The sequence below is a fragment of the Stegodyphus dumicola genome, chromosome 4 (genome assembly GCF_044657685.1).
Source record: "Stegodyphus dumicola isolate Sdum_Otavi_A_Nest chromosome 4, ASM4465768v1".
NCBI lineage: Eukaryota > Metazoa > Arthropoda > Arachnida > Araneae > Eresidae > Stegodyphus > Stegodyphus dumicola.
The window spans coordinates 70,629,091-70,649,125 of NC_140771.1; the positions used below are offsets into that span (position 1 = coordinate 70,629,091).

The 20,035-nt window shown below is 31.1% G+C and overlaps 1 protein-coding gene across 2 annotated transcripts in view; it reads left to right on the top strand.

Moving 5' to 3' along the window:
* Positions 1–1,345: 1,345 nt before the first annotated feature.
* The window catches only part of LOC118186025 (uncharacterized), a 107,218-nt gene continuing 88,528 nt past the window's right edge, over positions 1,346–20,035 (top strand). For both annotated transcript variants that reach the window (XM_035356003.2, XM_035356004.2), the window contains exons 1-2: positions 1,346–1,499; positions 16,727–17,243. In XM_035356003.2, the coding sequence (XP_035211894.2) occupies positions 16,769–17,243 (475 nt within the window). In that variant the 5' untranslated portion in view covers positions 1,346–1,499; positions 16,727–16,768. The remainder of the gene's footprint in view (positions 1,500–16,726; positions 17,244–20,035) is intronic.

A 20,035-nucleotide genomic window follows, 5' to 3' on the forward strand; every position in this document is an offset into this window, starting at 1 on the left:
AATTAACCCTGATAAAACTAAGGCAATAATTTTCCGTAAAGGAAACATGAAATACTATCCTCCACCCCCTGAAATATTTGACGAAGAAATAGACTGGATTAATGAAACCAAATACCTTGGAGTCACCCTTGACCAAAAACTTACCTTCAGAACCCATTTCCGGTCCGTAGTACAAAAATTTAAAATCACCACAGCTACTACGCGACCTCTTCTTGGTAGAAAAAGCAACTTATCTACTACAAACAAATTAATTCTATATCGCTCCATACTGCGCCCAGCTCTTCTTTATGCAGCACCGATCTGGGGACATGCAGCTAAAACCAATATTAAACAATTACAAATTCTACAAAATAAAATTCTACGAGAAATTATCAATGCTCCTTGGTATATTACCAACATCTATATTCACAGAGACCTTCGAATCGAACTTATTCAAGAGTATATTAAACGATTAGCTGTCAACTTCTTTTATTCAGTACAACACAGTAATAGCCTTATTAGCACTCTCAGACACTCCCCGCGTCCCAGAGAAAAACATCGTTACCCTGGTGACATCCTTTCCACATAAGAATCACAACCTTAATTGACTCATTCACGCAAAACTGACTCTGCGGTTTTACCACCCGCGGCTACATCTTATAACGACACTGAACTTGACACCCCCATTTTTTCGCCACCGCTAGTGCGGACCTCACTCTCTTTCATCCGCCTCTCACACTCCTTTCAACCTTCTCTTTCTCCCCCCTCCCGATCTTTATCAGAAGTCGAGTAAAAAGATGTTTCTACACCTTGACACTCGAGAATAAAATACGATCTGTGTGTGTGTATCTGTGTAAAACTTGTGCTATAATTCTGTGTTCAGGAGTCTAAAGTAACAAATATTAGTTCTAATTTATAGAAAGATGAGGCAAGCATTTTTGACATTATAAAGCAAACGTTTCTTGTTAAATAAAAATTCATTGCGAATTTAAATTTACTTTTTAATTTTCGCATTCCTAATCAAAGTAAAATTATCACATAGTGAAATAAGTACCTGTATTTAATTCCTTTACACATTCGTTTATGTATTCTGTGATTAATTGTTTAAAATTCTCAGTACACTGTATTAAAAAATGTATATGTATAAATTTTTCATGCTCAGGATGCATCTACCTGACTCAGATTTCACTTATATTTCGATTTTATATGCTAATTCAGAAGCTGGAAAAAAAAAAAAAAAAAAAAAAACTAAGCTATTTTGAAGCAGTATTTATCACACGAAAACAGTGTAAGTAAAGTTGTACGAAAATATCTAGATGAAAAATGAGATTATTTTTATTATTATTCTTGAATGGTTAGTGACTGATCACATGACTACCAACTACCAATCACGTAGAACAACTGCATCCTCTCCGCGGGAGATTGTGCATCATTGCAGCCGGTAAAAAACAAATTCTCAGTTCTTGAATGTTTGAATGCTGCGTAATTTTTCAAGCAATTCTGTTATAATGAATTGCAAGGTACGTAATTATTGTTGTGTTGACTATCATACCTAATAATTTAAAATGATATGTATATTTTTTGTTCTAGTGCTCGCTGCTAATTTTCATTGCGCAGCTTAGAATTGAAGAATATAATAGAAATCACGAGGCATTTAATTTTTAATGTGGATTAAATGTAAGAATATCTTATACGAATAACGAATGGTATACGAATAACATGGTAATTAGCATAATTTCGAGCATAATAACATTGGCAAATACAGGAAAAGCAGAGCATGTAATTTAATTACGTAATTCCTAATTAATTTTTGTGGCATTTCAATAATCAATTAAAATTAAAAATTACGATAAATCGCGTTCTGTAAAGTTTTTTTTTTTTTTTTTTTTTTTTAATTAACGGTTTGGGAAGTTTCTGGCTATTAAATAAGTAAAGATAAAATTCTAAACTTCTGACTGATTTTCAAATTTTGTCATTTCTTAAATTACCTTAATTTAAAGGGAAGTATACTGTACGACTCATAATATCAGTATTCTTTTTATGAACGAACATTGAAAACTATTTATATTAAAAAGTTATTGCAGTTCTCAAGAGTTTTATGTATTTAGTATGTTTATATATGAGTGTTACAAATTGCAAGCTCAAAAACCTCTTATATTCAGATTTAACCTATTTATTTTTGTGATATTTTCATATAGTACTGATCCAGAAGAATAATGACACAAATACTAATAAGTATTTTTTTATAGCCCTCACCCCCCCCCCCCCCCAAAAAAAAGAATTTAAAGTTCCTGTAATGGCAATTTTAAAATGCAAGAACAAGAGATAAAAATGGAAATAAAGCATTCCATATATTTTGCAAAATTCGCTTAATTATTTACTTTTTAAATAAACAGCATTGTATTAATTTTTAAATAAAGAACATTATAACAACATATATTATTTCATTTTTAAATAAACAACATTGTTAAAATACTGTTTCCTCAAAAATAAAACTTCCTTACATTTAAGGATAAAATTTAAGAGGTAAATATTTGATGAAAGGTTAGCTCTATTTAGAATTCATTTGTTTCTGATTAGAATGAAATGTAAGCTACTTAATTAAATGTAATATATTATTATTGTACTGAAAGAGAAATTAGAAAATAGTAGTTACACAGTGTTACTTATTTCTTTTCAGTCCTACCAATAACCAATATAATTGGTACAGGCTTAAACTGAAATCATTAAACTAGGTATTTTAATTAAAAGTGGTTATTATAGTTAACAGTAATTATGCAATTTGTGGCACCATATATATATATATATATTGGATTATGCAATCATATCCAATCTAAAGAAATATTGATTTTTACTTGGTTTATTAATTTTCATATTAAAAGTTTTAATTTCTATTTTTCGTGATTTAAAATTCAAGTTTCTTTAAAAATATTTTCAGGATTAAATTTCATACTTCTGCATTACTTCATTTAGATGCTGTCTACTAAATTTATATTAGGAGATAATAGAATCAATATTTCTTTAGTAAATCAATTATTATCTTACATTGTGGCTATTGTGCAAGTATTAGGAAATTTATTTTGATTTCAAAGAATTTCAATTCATTAATTCAATATATATATATATATATATATATATATATATATAATTTATTTAATAATGGATTATTGAGTATATTATTTCCTTTGAGAAAGGTAGTAGAATTATAGTTGAATGAAGTAACTTATAAGCATTTAAAAATGTATCTTGAAAATTTTTTAAAAATGAAACATCAAATATGAATCATGAAAAAATTCAAAATGGAAACTTTTAAAAAATGAAAAAGTAATCTACAAACCAAGTAATTCAACTAAAATTAGTTTAACTACTCAATCAACTAAAAGTCTACTACCTTTCTCAAAGGAGATAATATACCCAATAATCCATTAGTAAATAAATTATTATTTTATTTCTTTGCAGCTTTTGTGAAAGTATTAGGCAGTTTATTACCATTAATATATACTTCAATCTTTGATACATATATATACAGATAGCATTTAAGTATTTTAATTTTTATTGGTTAATCTTTGGATTATGGTAACTTGGCGATTTTTTGGCGAAAATTTGGCGACCAACTCTGCTACAGCATCCCTCTATTTTTTTTTTTTTTTTCGCCGCCATTTTGTCTTCACGAAGTAAAGACATGTTTCTTTTCTTTTTATTTACTGAACACTTTTTCTAACAATCTGCTATCCGAATTACACTTATGCTAGAAATTTTATGGAACAAAACTGCTTAATCATGACAAATATTAACTGCAAAATTTGGAAAAAGTGCAGAATCGCAAACTCCTTGCCGCATTTTTCAGAATTGCACATACACATAAACCATGTACACGTCGACTTATTTTTACTTAAAAAAAATTCCAGAATTGCACAAAAATGGCATTGCACACACTCTTAACTTTATCCATCTACACTGCTATTTTCTCATAAATCACAAAAATTTGCACGAAAATGCAGGAAAATTTTGTGAATCTTTAAACTCGGTAAACAGCACATATATGAAATTACATGATCGCGAAAAAGTATATACCCTTTCCAAGGATGAACATTTCCACGTATAAAATAAATAAAATATGCAAAAACTTTTACCTCTAAATAATCTATTATATTATAAACGTCACCAACGAATTTATACCGCAAACATTAAAAATGGTTACAAATACTTAGTGTCAAATATTTAAATTATTTCCATGCACGTTTACTTCAACTGAAACATATACCAAATTGCTACAAACATAACATTCACAAAATAACTATCATTTAATTAAAATATAACTAAACCATGTACACGTTGACTTATTTTTACTTAAAAAAGCATCCCAGAATTGCACAAAAATGGCATTGCGCACACTCTTCACTATATCCATGTACACTGCTTTTTTCTCATAAATTAGAAAAATTTCACGAAAATGCATGAAAATTTTGTGAATCTTTAAATCCGGTAAAAATTGGTATCATTTAATTAAAATATAATTAAATTAAAAAACACTACTTAAATTATAAATAAGCACATACATTAAATTAATAAAAATTAGCTTACAATCCTAATTACTGTAAACTAAATCATTACTAATAACAATTTTCCAATAATACCATATTAATTTATTTACTCCTTACATTTAGAACAATGCATAAAAATAATATCCTCAAATAATTAAAAATACTAACTTACCTAATCTTCTTCAGAATCTTGATTACGTGGCAGATAAACTTTTCTTATTTCCTCCGCTAAATAAAAAGCAATCGTATGTGCACCTGTTTCAGGATCTTTAAAATCATACTTATGGTTCACACCAAGATGTTGAAAACCTTCATCCTCCAAACAGACATATGACTTCCAGCAATCAGATATTATTGTACCAGGTAGAATATACTGCTTAATAAAACTTAATAAGCAATCTTTACTTCTATCTCGCACAACCTTAAAAAAACTTATTACTACCCCTTTCAATCCCACTAAATAGCCATTTCGAATTCACTTTAGATAGGGCCATGGCATCCAAAAATTAACCAACGCTGTTTCACACAACACATAATGAAGCTAAATACAAAATTTCCAGATTTTTTCCAGATTTCCCCACCCCTTTTCCGATTAAAGAACTGTAATTCATCCATTAATGTCACATGACATATCTCATGATCTCTAATTTCCCTCACCCAAAATAATGCGTAAACGGAACTGAGTACTTCTAACATTATTCCCAAAGTCCTAGGTAGTAACCTTTATCGCCTACCAAAATGTTGCCAAACTACCTTTTACCATATTCCAAAGATTAGCCTTTTTATTTAGTATTTAAACTGGATAATTCTTCTAAATAGTATGATAATTAGTTTTTCATTCCTTTCTGCAATTTCATTTATCAGAATACTCAATTTATATTCTGGTCCTACCAAATTTCAGAACAAAAGTATAGGGTAAAAAAGGATATCTTATTTTTGAATAAATCTGGTTTATCATCAGTTTATGTCACTATTCTTCCTGAATTTCACAACAAGAATTTGTATTGGTCAATTTAAATGGAACTTTTCAAAGAGAAGAAATTTATTGTTTCTAAGAATGAGAATAATGATATTAAATTTGTAAAGCTGCATTTACTTAAATTGTATTAGTTGTTATCACATTAATCGGGCATGTGTAATTTATCAAAATTATTTTCACTTTTATATTGTATTTTTATTTAATTGTAGACAGAAGTATTTAAAAAATCAGTAGTTTTTTTAAGAATAAATTGCACCATTTAGGATTAATGAAACATTTAACATTGTGTTAAAAATAATGTGTGGTATTTATTGTCGTTGATTTTTACTGCAGTTAATACGAAAACTGTCCCTGAATGAACTGTCACTGGCTTTCAAAAATTAAGCATGTGACAGAAAAATCAACAAAAATGGAAAAGTAAAGCTATGATTAATACCTTATTGCACATGCAGATAACAAGTGTATTTATGCACAGGAAAAAAAAAAAAAAAAGCATTATGTATGAAGGTGAAATAATATTATATTCTCATTAAGTGTAAGCTGCACTTGTTAATAAGTCACACAGTGAGATAAAATTTTGCTTTTTTTTAGTCCCAAAGGTCTGAATCATTTTTCGGTACTATTTGGTTTCGAGGGTCGTAATAAAATTGTAGCGAATACGTACACGCAAAAGCGCCAAATCTAGCAAACGTGCCCATTTAACAGTGCGACAAATCCAGCGTATGCGCTGATTTCAGATTGCGTAAGTTTCATGGAGGTAAGAAAGGAAGGAATGGCCAAATCGGCATTAGAAGTAAAGCACTGCTCCGAAGCTTCGGCCACTCGATAGGGTGTTTTTTTGTTTACATTCAGAAACTTGCTTGATAGCGCTCTGATAGTATTTCGACACACTACAGTTCCATACAAATTAAAAAACGGGACACTTCCGCATAAAAGAAACATTACTAGTGCGATGGATGATAGCAATTTGTATAGTTTAGAGATATTTACGCAAAAATCACATCTTGGTTATTTTTCGATTACTAACAATAGTGATTTTGATTATGAATTTGTTTCGTAAAATTCTAAACTTTTGAACTATAAAAATATAGATTTTAGCTAAAAAGTTAGCTTTAAGAATGTATACATTTTTCGATACCCTTAATACAACATTCGCTACTTTTATTTTATGTTCCAGACGCCAAAATGTTTTAAATAAAATAAATTTTTTTCACATCCACATATTATTGTAACATGTAATTTTAAAATTAGTGTAAATTACTTTATTCAAAAAATATAGTGAATGCACAGAAATGAAAGATTTCCACATGCCAGAAATGAAAAATATGAAATATGTGTGGGTATTTATGCATGTGCTTCCAAAAAGCATGTATCTGCCTTTAACAAAATACGTAAATATTTATTTATTAAATTATTTATAAATGTATTTGAAATGAAGGATTCATTCATTCATAAATTACTGTGAAGAAATCTAATTATTAAATGTATCTAAATTTATAATGATTATAAATATTATCTAAATATATAATAACCTTAACATTGAATTGTAAACATAAATTGACATCCTGTTGACAAATATGTTATAAAACTATTTAAGCAAGAATTGTTCTTACTGGAAAGCAATCTGTTAAAAGGTATTGTAAAGCAATTTCTATGCGATGGTTACTTAAGAAAGTAATAAAGAATTTTGGAATATGTATTGTTGGAATTAAGGGTAAAAAAATCTAATAAGTATAATTAAAAGAATTATTCCCCTTACATTTTATAATCAGTTACAAGTTTTAAATAATATTAAAAAAATAATCCTTACTTTATTCCCTTTCAGAAATATTCAGAGAAAGTGAAGTACTATTTAAAGTATTTCGCTATTAAATTAAAAGGTGCTCTAATTTCAAATGGACCGAATAGAGCATTAATTATAAACTTACTTACAGTTTTCGATTTAAAAGATGCCTTGGAAGCTAAAAAATCATGTCATATTTGAGTATATATAAGTATTTTAGGAAGAAGCTCTATAAATAGAAAAGAAATAATGCATAATTTTAATAATACAATAAACTTTGATCTTAATTTTTGTAATCCTTAACCGAATCAAATCGAATTACCTTAATTTTTTTCTAATGTAATTAACGAAAACTTGTGAAAATATTTCAAGTGAAACTGTTCTGTGAAAAGTATAGCATTTAATTCCGTTCAGAATGAAATGTTGTTTAAAAATGTATTCTTTTCATATACAGTCAAAAGTCGTTAATCCGGACACTCATGATCCTGAATGATCTATAATCCGGACCTCAAAACTACAAGCTTTCTGCGCATACATCAACACATTGCACATAATACCTTTATGCATGTGCATAATACCTTTACGCATGCACATTTAATGTATAACGGACGGTATAAGCTAAGCTAATATTATCTAATTATCTATTTCAGTTAATGTTGCAAATTACGTTCCTTAATCTTCGAATTGGATCCGGCTTTTTTACAGACTGTTAAAACAATTTTATAAAAGTAAGCTTGAACTTTCGATTATGTCAAAAAGAATTTTCGTTTCTGGAGCTGCCAAAGGATCTACAAAGCGAAAGCATGTTTCGATGTCCATCAAACAGAAAGTGGAATCACTGCAAAAAATGGATAAAGGCATATCCTTTGTTTATCTAACCATTCCGAAATCTGTTTATCAATTTCACGCTGCTCTGCGGCGGGAGGGGAGGAACGCCGCGGTGCACAATGAATTAGAAGTTAATTTGTCAGCACTATCCTTATCTTCAGGGCAGATCTTTTTATTTTATTTGGCTTATAATTCCTTACTAAATGTATTTCATCTCGATGTACTCCGTCTTTGATATGATTTAAATCAAATTCCTCGTCATTATAAATATCACGAATACAAATTAAATAGTTTTCTGGTTGCAATTTTCTAATTTCGACTATGCGTAATGTATGCTTTATGCATGCGCGCGTTGAGAGAAATGTTTAATAATGTAAACAAATAAATATTGAGCTTTTTTTTTTTGTAAATTTTGATACCCTTTAGATCATAATTGCTCTTTATTTCAAAATTACGGTTTCATATTTTTAATTTTATAATTTCTGCATGCCATCTTAACAGATTTAAACTAATGATCTATAATTCGGAAAAATCGATAATCCGAAATCGCCGAAGTCCCAACGAGTCCAGATTAAAGACTTTTGACTGTACTTAGGACTCTGAAGTATTGTAGAAAAAGAAAATATATACATTTATATGCATATTTACGACGTAATTACAAAATATTTACATCCGATCATGTCAAAACCCATTGAACTCGATGGTAAATTATCTAATATTTTGATCACAAAAGAAGGGATCTCCAGTGCTTCAAAGCAGGGTATGGGAAAATCGGTTTAGTGCTACTCCATCTAACTTCGTACTTCCATGGTAAGTTTATATAGTTCTATATTTCTTAAGACACCATTGAAATATTAGTTTAATTTTTAAATCCTTTTTTGATATCCTATGGATTTAACAATTTGGGAATTGCCCATGACAAAAAGTTGGCAATAGCATTTTGGGTAAAGTGCAGAATCACCCACTGCTTGAAGCGTTTTTAAGAATTGCACATACTCGGTATCCATGTGCACATCGACCTATTTTCACTTTAAAAAAAATCCTAGAATTGTACAAAAATAGCACTGCGCACACCCTTGACTTTATCTATGTGCACATCGACCTATTTTCACTTAAAAAGTAAAAGAAAATTCACAAAAATCCAATTGTTTTTACCCTTGTCAAAAGCGGCAAACAAATAAGTGAGCGATTCTGCACTTTACCGAGAATATTTTCAAAGAAAAGAAATTTTGATACCCTTTAGATCATAATTGCCCTTTTTTCATAAATTACGGTTTCATATTTTTAATTTTATAATTTCTGCATGCCATCTTAACAGATTTAAACTAATGATCTGTAATCCGGAAAAATCGATAATCCGAAATCACCGAAGTCCCAACGAGTCCAGATTAAAGACTTTTGACTGTACTTAGGACTCTGAAGTATTGTAGAAAAAGAAAATATATACATTTATATGCATATTTACGACGTAATTACAAAATATTTACATCCGATCAAAAAAAGGCATCACTCATTATAGAAAATTACGTTTGAACAACCAACGAGATGAAATTATGCTTTAGCGGTAAGTCGTAGCGAAATAGCGATGCAGGCATCCATTCAGTTATGTTTAGCAATTTTTATATAAATTATAATAAATATCTGAAATAGTTATTTACTCTTATGCTTCCATTCAGCATGTTTAGCCTTTTTCATATAAATTATAATAATAAAAAAAGTATTATATGAAATTAACCTTTCATCTAAATTAAAACATCAATCTTAAATAGTTATTTACTATTAAACTTCTTTTCTTGCTGCAATTATTTTTGGCAGCATTGGCATCAACAATAGTTTGGCGATTTTTTACGGCCCTCGAAACTGAATAGTACCCATTTTTCAAATTGTTGCCATGAAATATTATTGCCCTGTATTACTTTTAAAAAATTTAAATAATGAAGAATCTACATGAATGTATGCATGCTTCTTGCTCTGTGAAAAGATGACAGTACCTAGGGCCATCACATTTTGAATAATGTAGTCCTTGACCAGAACAAGTGTATATAAAAGCCTGAATTTTGGATTTCATATTTTGTAAAACTGTAATGAATTTTTAACAAACTCAACTATTTGAAAGCAAATAGTGGCAACATTGTATGGATTAAAGCATTGTTATCTCCAGTGCATGAGACGTATGTCGGAAATTCTAAAGATGTGCCTTTGTTAAATATTTTTTTATTTTGCTTAAGTAAAGACTGAAAAAATAGAAAATGTATGCCAACCCTGAACACTTCATTAGGAATTTTAAACACATGCTGCTTTTAAAATTTTTATAGTTTTGCTGTTGAATTATGTATGGTGTAACTGCAAAGAAAATAATAATAAAGCTAAAATGATATTGCTTGGCAGAAGTAAATGCAATAGCAGACTGGTAGGCTGACTGTGAGCTCAGGGAGAGAAAAGCCTTGATAAACCTTTTAGAAGACAGTTAAAATCAGAGCCCTTTTATACATATAATAATTTATTTTCTAACAGATTATTTAGTATATTATCTCCTTTATTGAAATGAAGTAACTCATTAGCATATTTAAAAATTGAATCTTGAAAAATTTTAAATGGAAACATCAAAACTGAATCTTGAATAAAATTTAAGATGGAAACTTTAAAAGGTTATAATTAAAATTGAAAATGTAATCAAGAAAACACGTAATTATCATCATTGTCCGGAAATTAGTTGACTTTTCAGGGGGAACAAACTAACTTCAATTAAAAATAATTAATAAATGATGTTTCATCCTTTTTCTCAAGTAAAAAAAATTATGACAAGAAAGGTTTTTAATAAGATGAGTTTAAACTAAGTGAGATGATGTGAAGTAAAAGTGCTATTTAGAACTCAGTAAGAAATTGGCTGTTCCGTGAGGTTTTAAAATCAATCTTAAAATCGTGGTATATTTTTGTAAGAGTAAATTTTATTTTCTTACTTGAGAAAATGCGCCCTGAATACTTCCACCTTTAATCATATTAACTTAATATAAACTTCATAAAAATAATGAACACGGTGCAATTTTTGTAAAAACAATTAAACAAATAAGAAAAGGTGAATAAAATTGTATTCACATAAAAGAAAAAAGTAAACTGAAAAATGTATGAAAAGGAAATTTACATAATATACAAGTTTGTTACTTTCTTTATACTCAGAATGGCATTTGGAATTCAAGATGTAGAATGGAGGGCTAGGGCAGGTACTTGTTGGAATCTGTTTTTAGAATGCAAGAAAGAAATGGTCGTGCAACTTTCGAAAACTTTTGAGTGTAAGATGCATCTGTTGAAATTTTGACCTTAAACTGACCGAACAAAAGAAATTAATTAATTTCTGGCTAATTGTCTTAGCAGAAAGAGTGAAAAAGTACTAGGAATCTTCATTGCTCAAGAGCTGCTGAACAGGCTTAGAAAGGTTTGAAATAGGCCTGTTTTTTTAGTAACAGCAATAAAGAAAATGCCAGAAAAAATGATTTATATATATATATATATACACAGTACAAAGTCTGTAATCCAGACGTCCATTATCCGGAATGATCTATAATCCGGTCCTCAAAGCCACGAACTTTTTTTTTGTATGCTTTACGCTTGCGCGTTTAATGTTTACGCATGCACATTTAGCACAAAAAATGAAGCAACTTAAACAACGTACATTGAAAGAAATGTTTAATAATGTAAACAAATAAATATTAAGCTTTTTTTTTTTGTAAATTTTGATACCCTTTAGATCATAATTGCTCTTTATTTCATAAATTACGGTTTCATATTTTTAATTGTATAATTTCTGCATGCCATCTTACCAGATTTAAATTGATGGTCTATAATCCGGAATCGGCGAAGTCCCGATGAGTCCGTATTACGGACTTTGTACTGTATATATACACATATACATAAGGCATCCAGAAAGTAAGTTTCCCTATTTAAAAAAAAGAACTCAGGAACATATTTATTGGCAACAAGTATAGCAATGTTTCAGCTATTTTTCAACATAGCCACTACCAGAATTGAGACTTATCATGGGATCAACTTTTGTGTCCCTCTGTCGTAGAACTCTGCCGCCTATAAATGGAACCAGCATGTCTTCAGCTCTTCATCGTTGCCAAAACGCTCACCGGAGGACAGGAATTTCTTGAGGTGCAAGAAAATGTGAAACTCACTTTGAGCAAGATCAGGGCTGTAGAGTTGATGATCAAACAACTCCCAGCCAAATTTTATCAAAACAGCTGCTGTGCATCAAACCGTATCTGGATGAGCATTGTCATGGAGGAGCACAACACCTGCAGTAAGCATTCCACGCCTCTTGTTTTAAATGGCACGTCACAATTTCCGCTGTTTCACAGTAACAGTCAGCATTTACTGTTTCACCACGTGGAAGGAACTCAATGAGCAGAACATCATGCACATCACTTTCCATATCAACAGCATCTGTTTGAATTTTGCCCTGACTGGAGATCCACTATGCCACCAATGCATTGACTGCTGCTTGGTTTCTGGGGTGAAGTGCAAAATCCAAGTCTCATTGCCCGTGACTCAGGACAACTGTCAACTGACTCCCTGTCAAGGAACTCGTCGCTGTCGTGATACCATTGCAGAAATGTCAGTGCTGCTCGTAAGCGTTCAGTTTTGTGTTTGGGTGTCAGGTTTTTCGGCACCTACTTGGCACACAATTTTTTGAACAGCAGGTGCTTAGTGACAATCGCATGCAACAAGGATTGAGATATCTGCGGAAAATGGCTGCTCAGCTCTGTAATCGTGAAACAACGGTTCTTCATCATGCGCTGCTGCACAAGCTCAACAAGATCATCATTGATGAGAGACGATTTGCCCACTGCACTCTTCATCATTTGTTTGACGACCTTCCGAAAACTGCCTACGCTAGCGATGTACCATCTGCTTACTCATAATGTTTGGCCCATAGACCTGACAATGAATTTCATTTGGCACAATGCTTTGTGCATTCAAGAACTTTATCACCAGCCAAACCTTGCAGGCGGCGGGCGAAGGAATAAGAGCTTCCATTTCGAACCACTGCTACCACGCTACTGGCATGAGGCGGGACCTGTCCGGCTGGCGTATGATTGATACATCTGTTACGCATGTGCAGTTGACACGGCTAATTACATTTACTTTAAAGGGGAAAACGTCAGGAAACTTACTTTCTGGATGTGTCTCGTATATATTTAGTTTGAAAAATATTTTAACAAAATGTCATTTTCTTATTTCTTTGTGAAACAAAATGCAACATCTGTCATAGAGTGAATTCCATCCTTCTTGGGCATTCACTTGCATCTTTCCAGTGGTGAATTTGACTGTTGCCAATGCATCTTTCTTAAAAATGTTTCTCTTTTTCATTCATCTGCATTCAACTTTATTTGTCTTTTATCGATAGAAAAATCAAGAATGCTTATCTTTGAATCATTACACAGTGAGGTGTAATTTTATCTATATATCAAGATTGCATTGGAAATCAAATGAAGAGAAATCGTTATAAGAATGATTTTTTCGTTATGCAACTGTCACACATTTTGGTGTAAGTGTATGTATATTAGAAAAGTTGTGCATGTGTGTGTATGCACATACAACACCAAACAGAAACATGTCAAAATGTTCAGCAGGTGTGTAAGGGAAAGGTACAAAATTTGTACTGTTGTCAAAAGGAACATGTTTGTGTGTTTCACATGTCATATTTACTTTCTCTGTTGGTGACACTATAGTAGTTACCTGCAATCTCAGTATCACTAGTGCTGGTATCTCACACCATGTCCCCACAACCTGCAACTACATTTAAACTAAACTTGTACACTTCTATGTAATGTAAACCTACAACAATGGATATTATACTCAGTTTTAAATACATGTTGCTGTGTTCTTACGTGATTTTATGTACCTGTTTCAAATTATGTACATGTATAAGCAGCACCCCTGATTTTCCTTTGTTTTTTGGTTTAAAAAAAAAGTGACTTATACATAAAAGAATAGAGTATTTAATTTTTGTAAACTGTATGATGATGTCACATTTGAGTCTAACAAATTGATGTTTAAACCTAAAAATTAACAAAATTTACTTTAATAAGTGACCACCTTGGACCTTCACGTAACTTTCAGTAATTCCCATGCTTTCAATGAGATGATCAGCCATCACAAATGTTAGCAGTGGCCATTCCTCCATTAGAACAGTTTCCATTTATTTGAGGCCCATCAGCGGCCAAGTGCTGAACAAAAGTCGCTGAACACTGGTGGTTCGGTACGAGGTTCAAATCCCGCGAACAGGCTGGCTGCATGGGCGTTTTCGTGATTTTCCCCATGTGTAACGTGTATACGAGCCAGTTTCCCTTAGAACGTCCTCCACAAAGGCATCCTTATCCTTCTGGAGATAGCCCTCGAGGCTTTGCTTTAATCACACACACTATTTATTTGAGAGTGGCTGAACAATGTAAATTTGCAGATATCATGCTTGAAGGCATCTTAAATACTTCTAATTCGATTAAGATCTGGAGAATATGATAGCTACTCCATGCAAGAAATGCCCTCAACCTTCAAGTATTCACTAACCATGTTAGCTCGATGGAAATGGCATCATTCATAAGTAGGAAATCTGGATAACTGCTGCAGCATAGTCTCTCAGTGTGGTACAGAATGCTATTCAACTGCTTCAGAATCCTCTTTAAAGATGTGCAGCTAGTTACAATATCCCATTGAAATTCCAACCTGTTACCTCTGCGCTACCATACCTCTGAATGCAGGATTTTGGATGGTGTTCTGAACCTGATTCTGTGTGCATCATTCTCTCCAGACGCTTAGACATTATTATCTGATGCCAGGATAAATCTGGACTCATCTGTGAACAGAGTATTGAATCAGTCTGAGACTTTGATGACACCACTTTAATCTTGGTCCTCTGTAGTAGAGCAAAAACATTTGATACTGGGGTATAGTCAGTTTAGCATACAGTATTGCAAGTTTTGTCTTATCAAGGGATACTACAAGCATGGAAGTAAATGTTGTAGAGGTTGCTTGTTGATTCATGTCGGTTATAGCAGCAATATGCCAATCTTCAGAAAGGGTGATAATCTTTAGTTGATCGGGCACAGGTCTTTAGAATACTGTTTGACATGTTTGAAATTGTTCTCACGTTTGAGAAATTACAGAATGATCAATGGTAAATAGAACAGGGACTCTTTGGTTGACTGTCCTGTTTCAATGTGTCTGAAACATGTCAGCACTTGCTATATCCTGTTTGTCTTCTTGCAGCCATAAAAACATGAATGTATCAAAAATTATTCTAGAAAAGTTAATATTTTATCAACATATGAATGAACTTCCTCAAATCCATTAGAGTGCTGCCATCTTCAGTGATTACCTAATTAACATGTGTTTGGACATTCATATGTCATGGGTTGTAATATAGAATATTTGCATACAGCCATCTGCATCCACAGAGATTTTCAGCCACTCAAATTCAACTATGCTTTCTAAAACTGCTAATTTGCATTATGTGCTTAACTTTTTGATGCCAGCATATTTGAGACTAACATGAAAACAAGAATATGTCAGTGGACAGTTAGTTTCTGATAATTAAATCAGGTTTGGTTTCCTTAATTTTTATTCTGTGGTTTTGTTTCTTCTTTTGGGAGTACGGAGAGGCATCACGACAACTCTCTAATATTTTTGCATAATTCTCTTTGATTAAAAAATGCAACATAAATTTGCCTGAAATGTTAGTATTTTTAAATTACATTGTTGTGTGCATAATAAATTGAATGCACAACTCCGATGAAGGTGAATAAAATTTATTCTTATCACAATGAATAAAAACAAAAATGCTAAAATTTCCTCAGAGATATTAGTAGAATATCCCAATACCTCACAGGAGTTATATTTTAAACTACTGAAATGTTTTACAAAACACAATTCAAAGCAGAGAAAGCTAATCCGAACTTGCCACGAATTCGCTACAGTAAGCAACAACAATTTTCTAAACAACTGAATTGAGATGTTTTCTTCCAGCTTTTATAAGCTTTTTAATGTGTCACGAGAAGCGTCTCGTAATTTCTCGAGTATTCTGGAAAGCAAAGGAGTACAATTCCAAGATATATATTTATTAAATGCGCATGCTCCTGTATTTAATTTTTATGGTGTAGCTTTTTCTTCAAATAAGTCTCGTGCTGCATTGTACGGGGATATAACGCAATTTTAATTATAATTCCCCTTAAAATAGCAAATTAAATACAAAATCTGTAACAATATAGTAATGTTAGTCATCTAAATGTGAGTGAGACTAATACACATTAATAACAGATATATTAGGTGTGGAGAATTCTATTCATCTTATGAAGCTGCTATTGATTTTGTTTGAAAATTAAAATGCAACTGCAAAACTTCTATTATAAAGGTAATATATAATTGTATATTGAAAGGGCATACCATAAAGTGTATGATTTATTTTAGTATTAGAAGTAAACTAAGTGACAAAATAGTTGCAAATCTTGAAATTCAATTAAAAATTTTTTTGAGTATTTTTTAATGATGCATGTAAAATTTATATAATCAAGTTTTCTAAATTTAATTTTGTTTTTCTTTTCTGTTTTGTTGTAGTTGTCGTACCGTAGAACATTTTTATATTTAATATAGTTCAGAATGAGTGTTGAGTCTACAGTTCAAAATCTGCACGACTGGCTTCAAAAAACAATGGCTTGGTTCTCAAGTTCTGCATCTGCTATGGACCTCCATACAGCTGTTATTTGTGCTGGAGTCTTTGTTATTTCAGCTTTAGTAGTTTATTTGATATCAGTTTTTGGTATGCGAGAACGAACATATGAAGAAGCAATTGAAGAACAACGGAGACGAAATCAAGAAGCTATCCAGCAAGCAAAAACTGATAAAAATAAAAAGGATAAGAAATTTAAAAAGTGGGGGAAACGGACTAAAGAGAAATCTGAAGAAGAGCGAAACACAAATTGTGAAGTTGAAAGTAAAAATAATACAAAAGAAAATGAAGTCAAAGGAATGGATCCTGAAGTTAATTGCTCTCCAGCTAATCAAATTTCAGATATGAAATCATCTGCCAAGAGGAAAGTTCGTCAGCGAAAACAAATAGTGGCTGATAAGGGAGGTAAGTACATATTCCTTTTTGTAGAAAAAATTAAAATTTAGCTGTATAAATTGAGGAAAAAAATGCTTCTTCATAAACCTAGGTGAAATTAGAACTAATGGTCAGTGCTTTTAATGTCAAATTCAACTCCCATAACCATATGTATTTTCATGTACAGATAACTTCATCTGTACATAAAACCTCAACCGTATTCAAATGGTTGAGGAGTATTTGTAATAGAACCAGAGACTTTTAGATGCAACATAGATAGGATATATATGTTGTTATCTATTTTAATTTTCTATTTTGATTGCTTAATGCAGAATTTATCAAAACCAAAACATTAGTAACAAAGATCCGATTGTTCCTCAAGTTTAAAATGTATGGCTGTCTTAGCCTTTTTTTTTTTTTTTTTTTTTTTGCTTATCTATTATTTTATTATTATTAGTGCATCACTGTTCTTAAAATTATATTATTAAATTAAAAATAATTAGCATTTTAAATAACCATCCAGCAGCCTTAAAGTAAAACATGAATCCTTGTTATAAAACATTTAAAATTATACTTGTAAAGAAAAAGGTTTTTTGAAAGTATTTTTTATTTATTAAATTGAGATTGATATGTTTAAGGCAATTGCACAGTTCTTTTAAATTCAATTTGGTAAAAGCTCAGAATACGCTACATAAACAAAGTTGCGAAGATAGAGCTTTGCGACGTCCATAAATGGGTGGGATTAAGCTTGTAACGTCACAATGTATTCTCTCATTTACACTACGTGTACTTTCTACAGTCAAAAGTCGTTAATTCGGACACCCATAATCCGGAATGATCTATAATCCAGACCTCAAAGCTAAAATCTTTCTGCGCATGCGGCGCGTTGACGCATGCACATAGGCGTTTTACGCGTGCGCGTAAGACATTTACTACTGCACATATGCATGTGCGCAAGCGCAGAATATGTTTTCGCGTGCGCGTTTAATGTATAACGGACGGTATAAGCTAAAATTATCTAATTATCTATTTCAGTTAATGTTGATGATTGCATTGTTCCTTAATCTTCGAATTGGATCCGGCTTATTATTTTTTGCAGACTGTAAGAGCAATTTTATAAAAGTAAGCTTGAACTTTTGATTATGTCAAATAGAATTTCCGATGCTGGAGCTCCCAAAGGATCTAGAAAACGAAAGAATGTTTCGATGTCCATCAAACAAAAAACGAATTGCTACAAAAAATGGATAAAGACATATCCTTTGTTTATCTAACCGTTCCGAAATCTGTTTATCAATTTCACGCTGCTCTGCGTGGGGGGGGGGACGTCGCAGCGCGCAATGAACTGGAAGTTGATCTGCCAGCACTATCGTTATCTTCAGGGCAGATGTTTTTATTTTATTCGGCTTATAATTCCTTACTAAATGTAGTATTTAATCTCGATGTACTCCGTCTTTGATATGATTTAAATCAAATTCCTCGTCATTATAAATATCACGAATACAAATCAAATAGTTTTCTGGTTGCAATTTTCTAATTTCGGCTATGCGTAAGTTATGCTTTATGCATGCGCGGGTTAAAAGAAATGTTTAGTAAAGTAAACAAATAAATATTGAGCTTCTTTTTTTGTAAATTTTGATACCCTTTAGATCATAATTACTCATTATTTTATAAATTATGGTTTCATATTTTTAATTTTATAATTTCTGCATGCCATCTTACCAGATTTAAACTGATGACCTATTATCCGGAATCACCGAAGTCCCGACGAGTCCGGATTAAAAACTTTTGACTGTATTTTCTGCTGAAAATAACAGTAATGAATTGTTTATTATTGTAATTAACATTAAATTCTTTAATTTGAATTTACATTTCTAACAGTTTAGGCTTTACTAAAAATGAGTATAATAAATTGTTTATATTTAAAATTACCATGATATAGTAAGTGAATTCTACCAGTTATTAAAACGGTAAACTATATCGCAGTCTCTTAATACCTGTATTTCATACAGCTTCAGTGTTTTCAAAGATTTAGCATTATACAAATTTTCAAAGGTTTAGCATTTATACAAATAAAAAAAAGGATTTTTTTAAATTTAAATTCATGTTATGGAACATTTTAATTTTATCATTTTTACAAATTATCATATTGCTACCTAGTGATATAATCCCTTACATACAAGTAGACAATTTTCATTATTTTCTAAAAATTTTAAACTTTATATTAACGAAGAAAAATAATTTTTATTGCATACAAACATCATACACAGCTTTCATATCGCTTTTTCTGTAGTCATATTCTCTGTGGGCATACTAGAATTCTACACATTAATAAATAAAAAAATCTAATTTCTCACAATGATAGAAAATAAATATTACTAATTTGGAATACTAAGCAATACTTCACACACACATATTATCAAGTGCATTTACGATAGCAAACGCAACGTATTAAAATAATAAGTTACTGGTACGGTCAAAATTTACAGTTTTGCTACTCTTGAGTAGATTGTCGGACTATCGATATGTATCATAAGTAGGAAAGCATTATCAATATATCGAAACAAAACAATTAAAAATGCAATTTAAATACAAAGAAAAGATATATAAAATATAATTTACAATTAAAATAACAATGCACAATGCCGCGGCAGGCGTGCAATGAATTGGAAGTTGATCTGTCAGCACTATCCTTATCTTCAGGGCAGATGTTTTTATTTTATTTGGCATATAATTCCTTACTAAATGTAGTATTTCATATCTGTCTTTGATATGATTTAAATCAAATTCCTCGTCATTATAATTCGCTTCCGATAGCGAAGAAA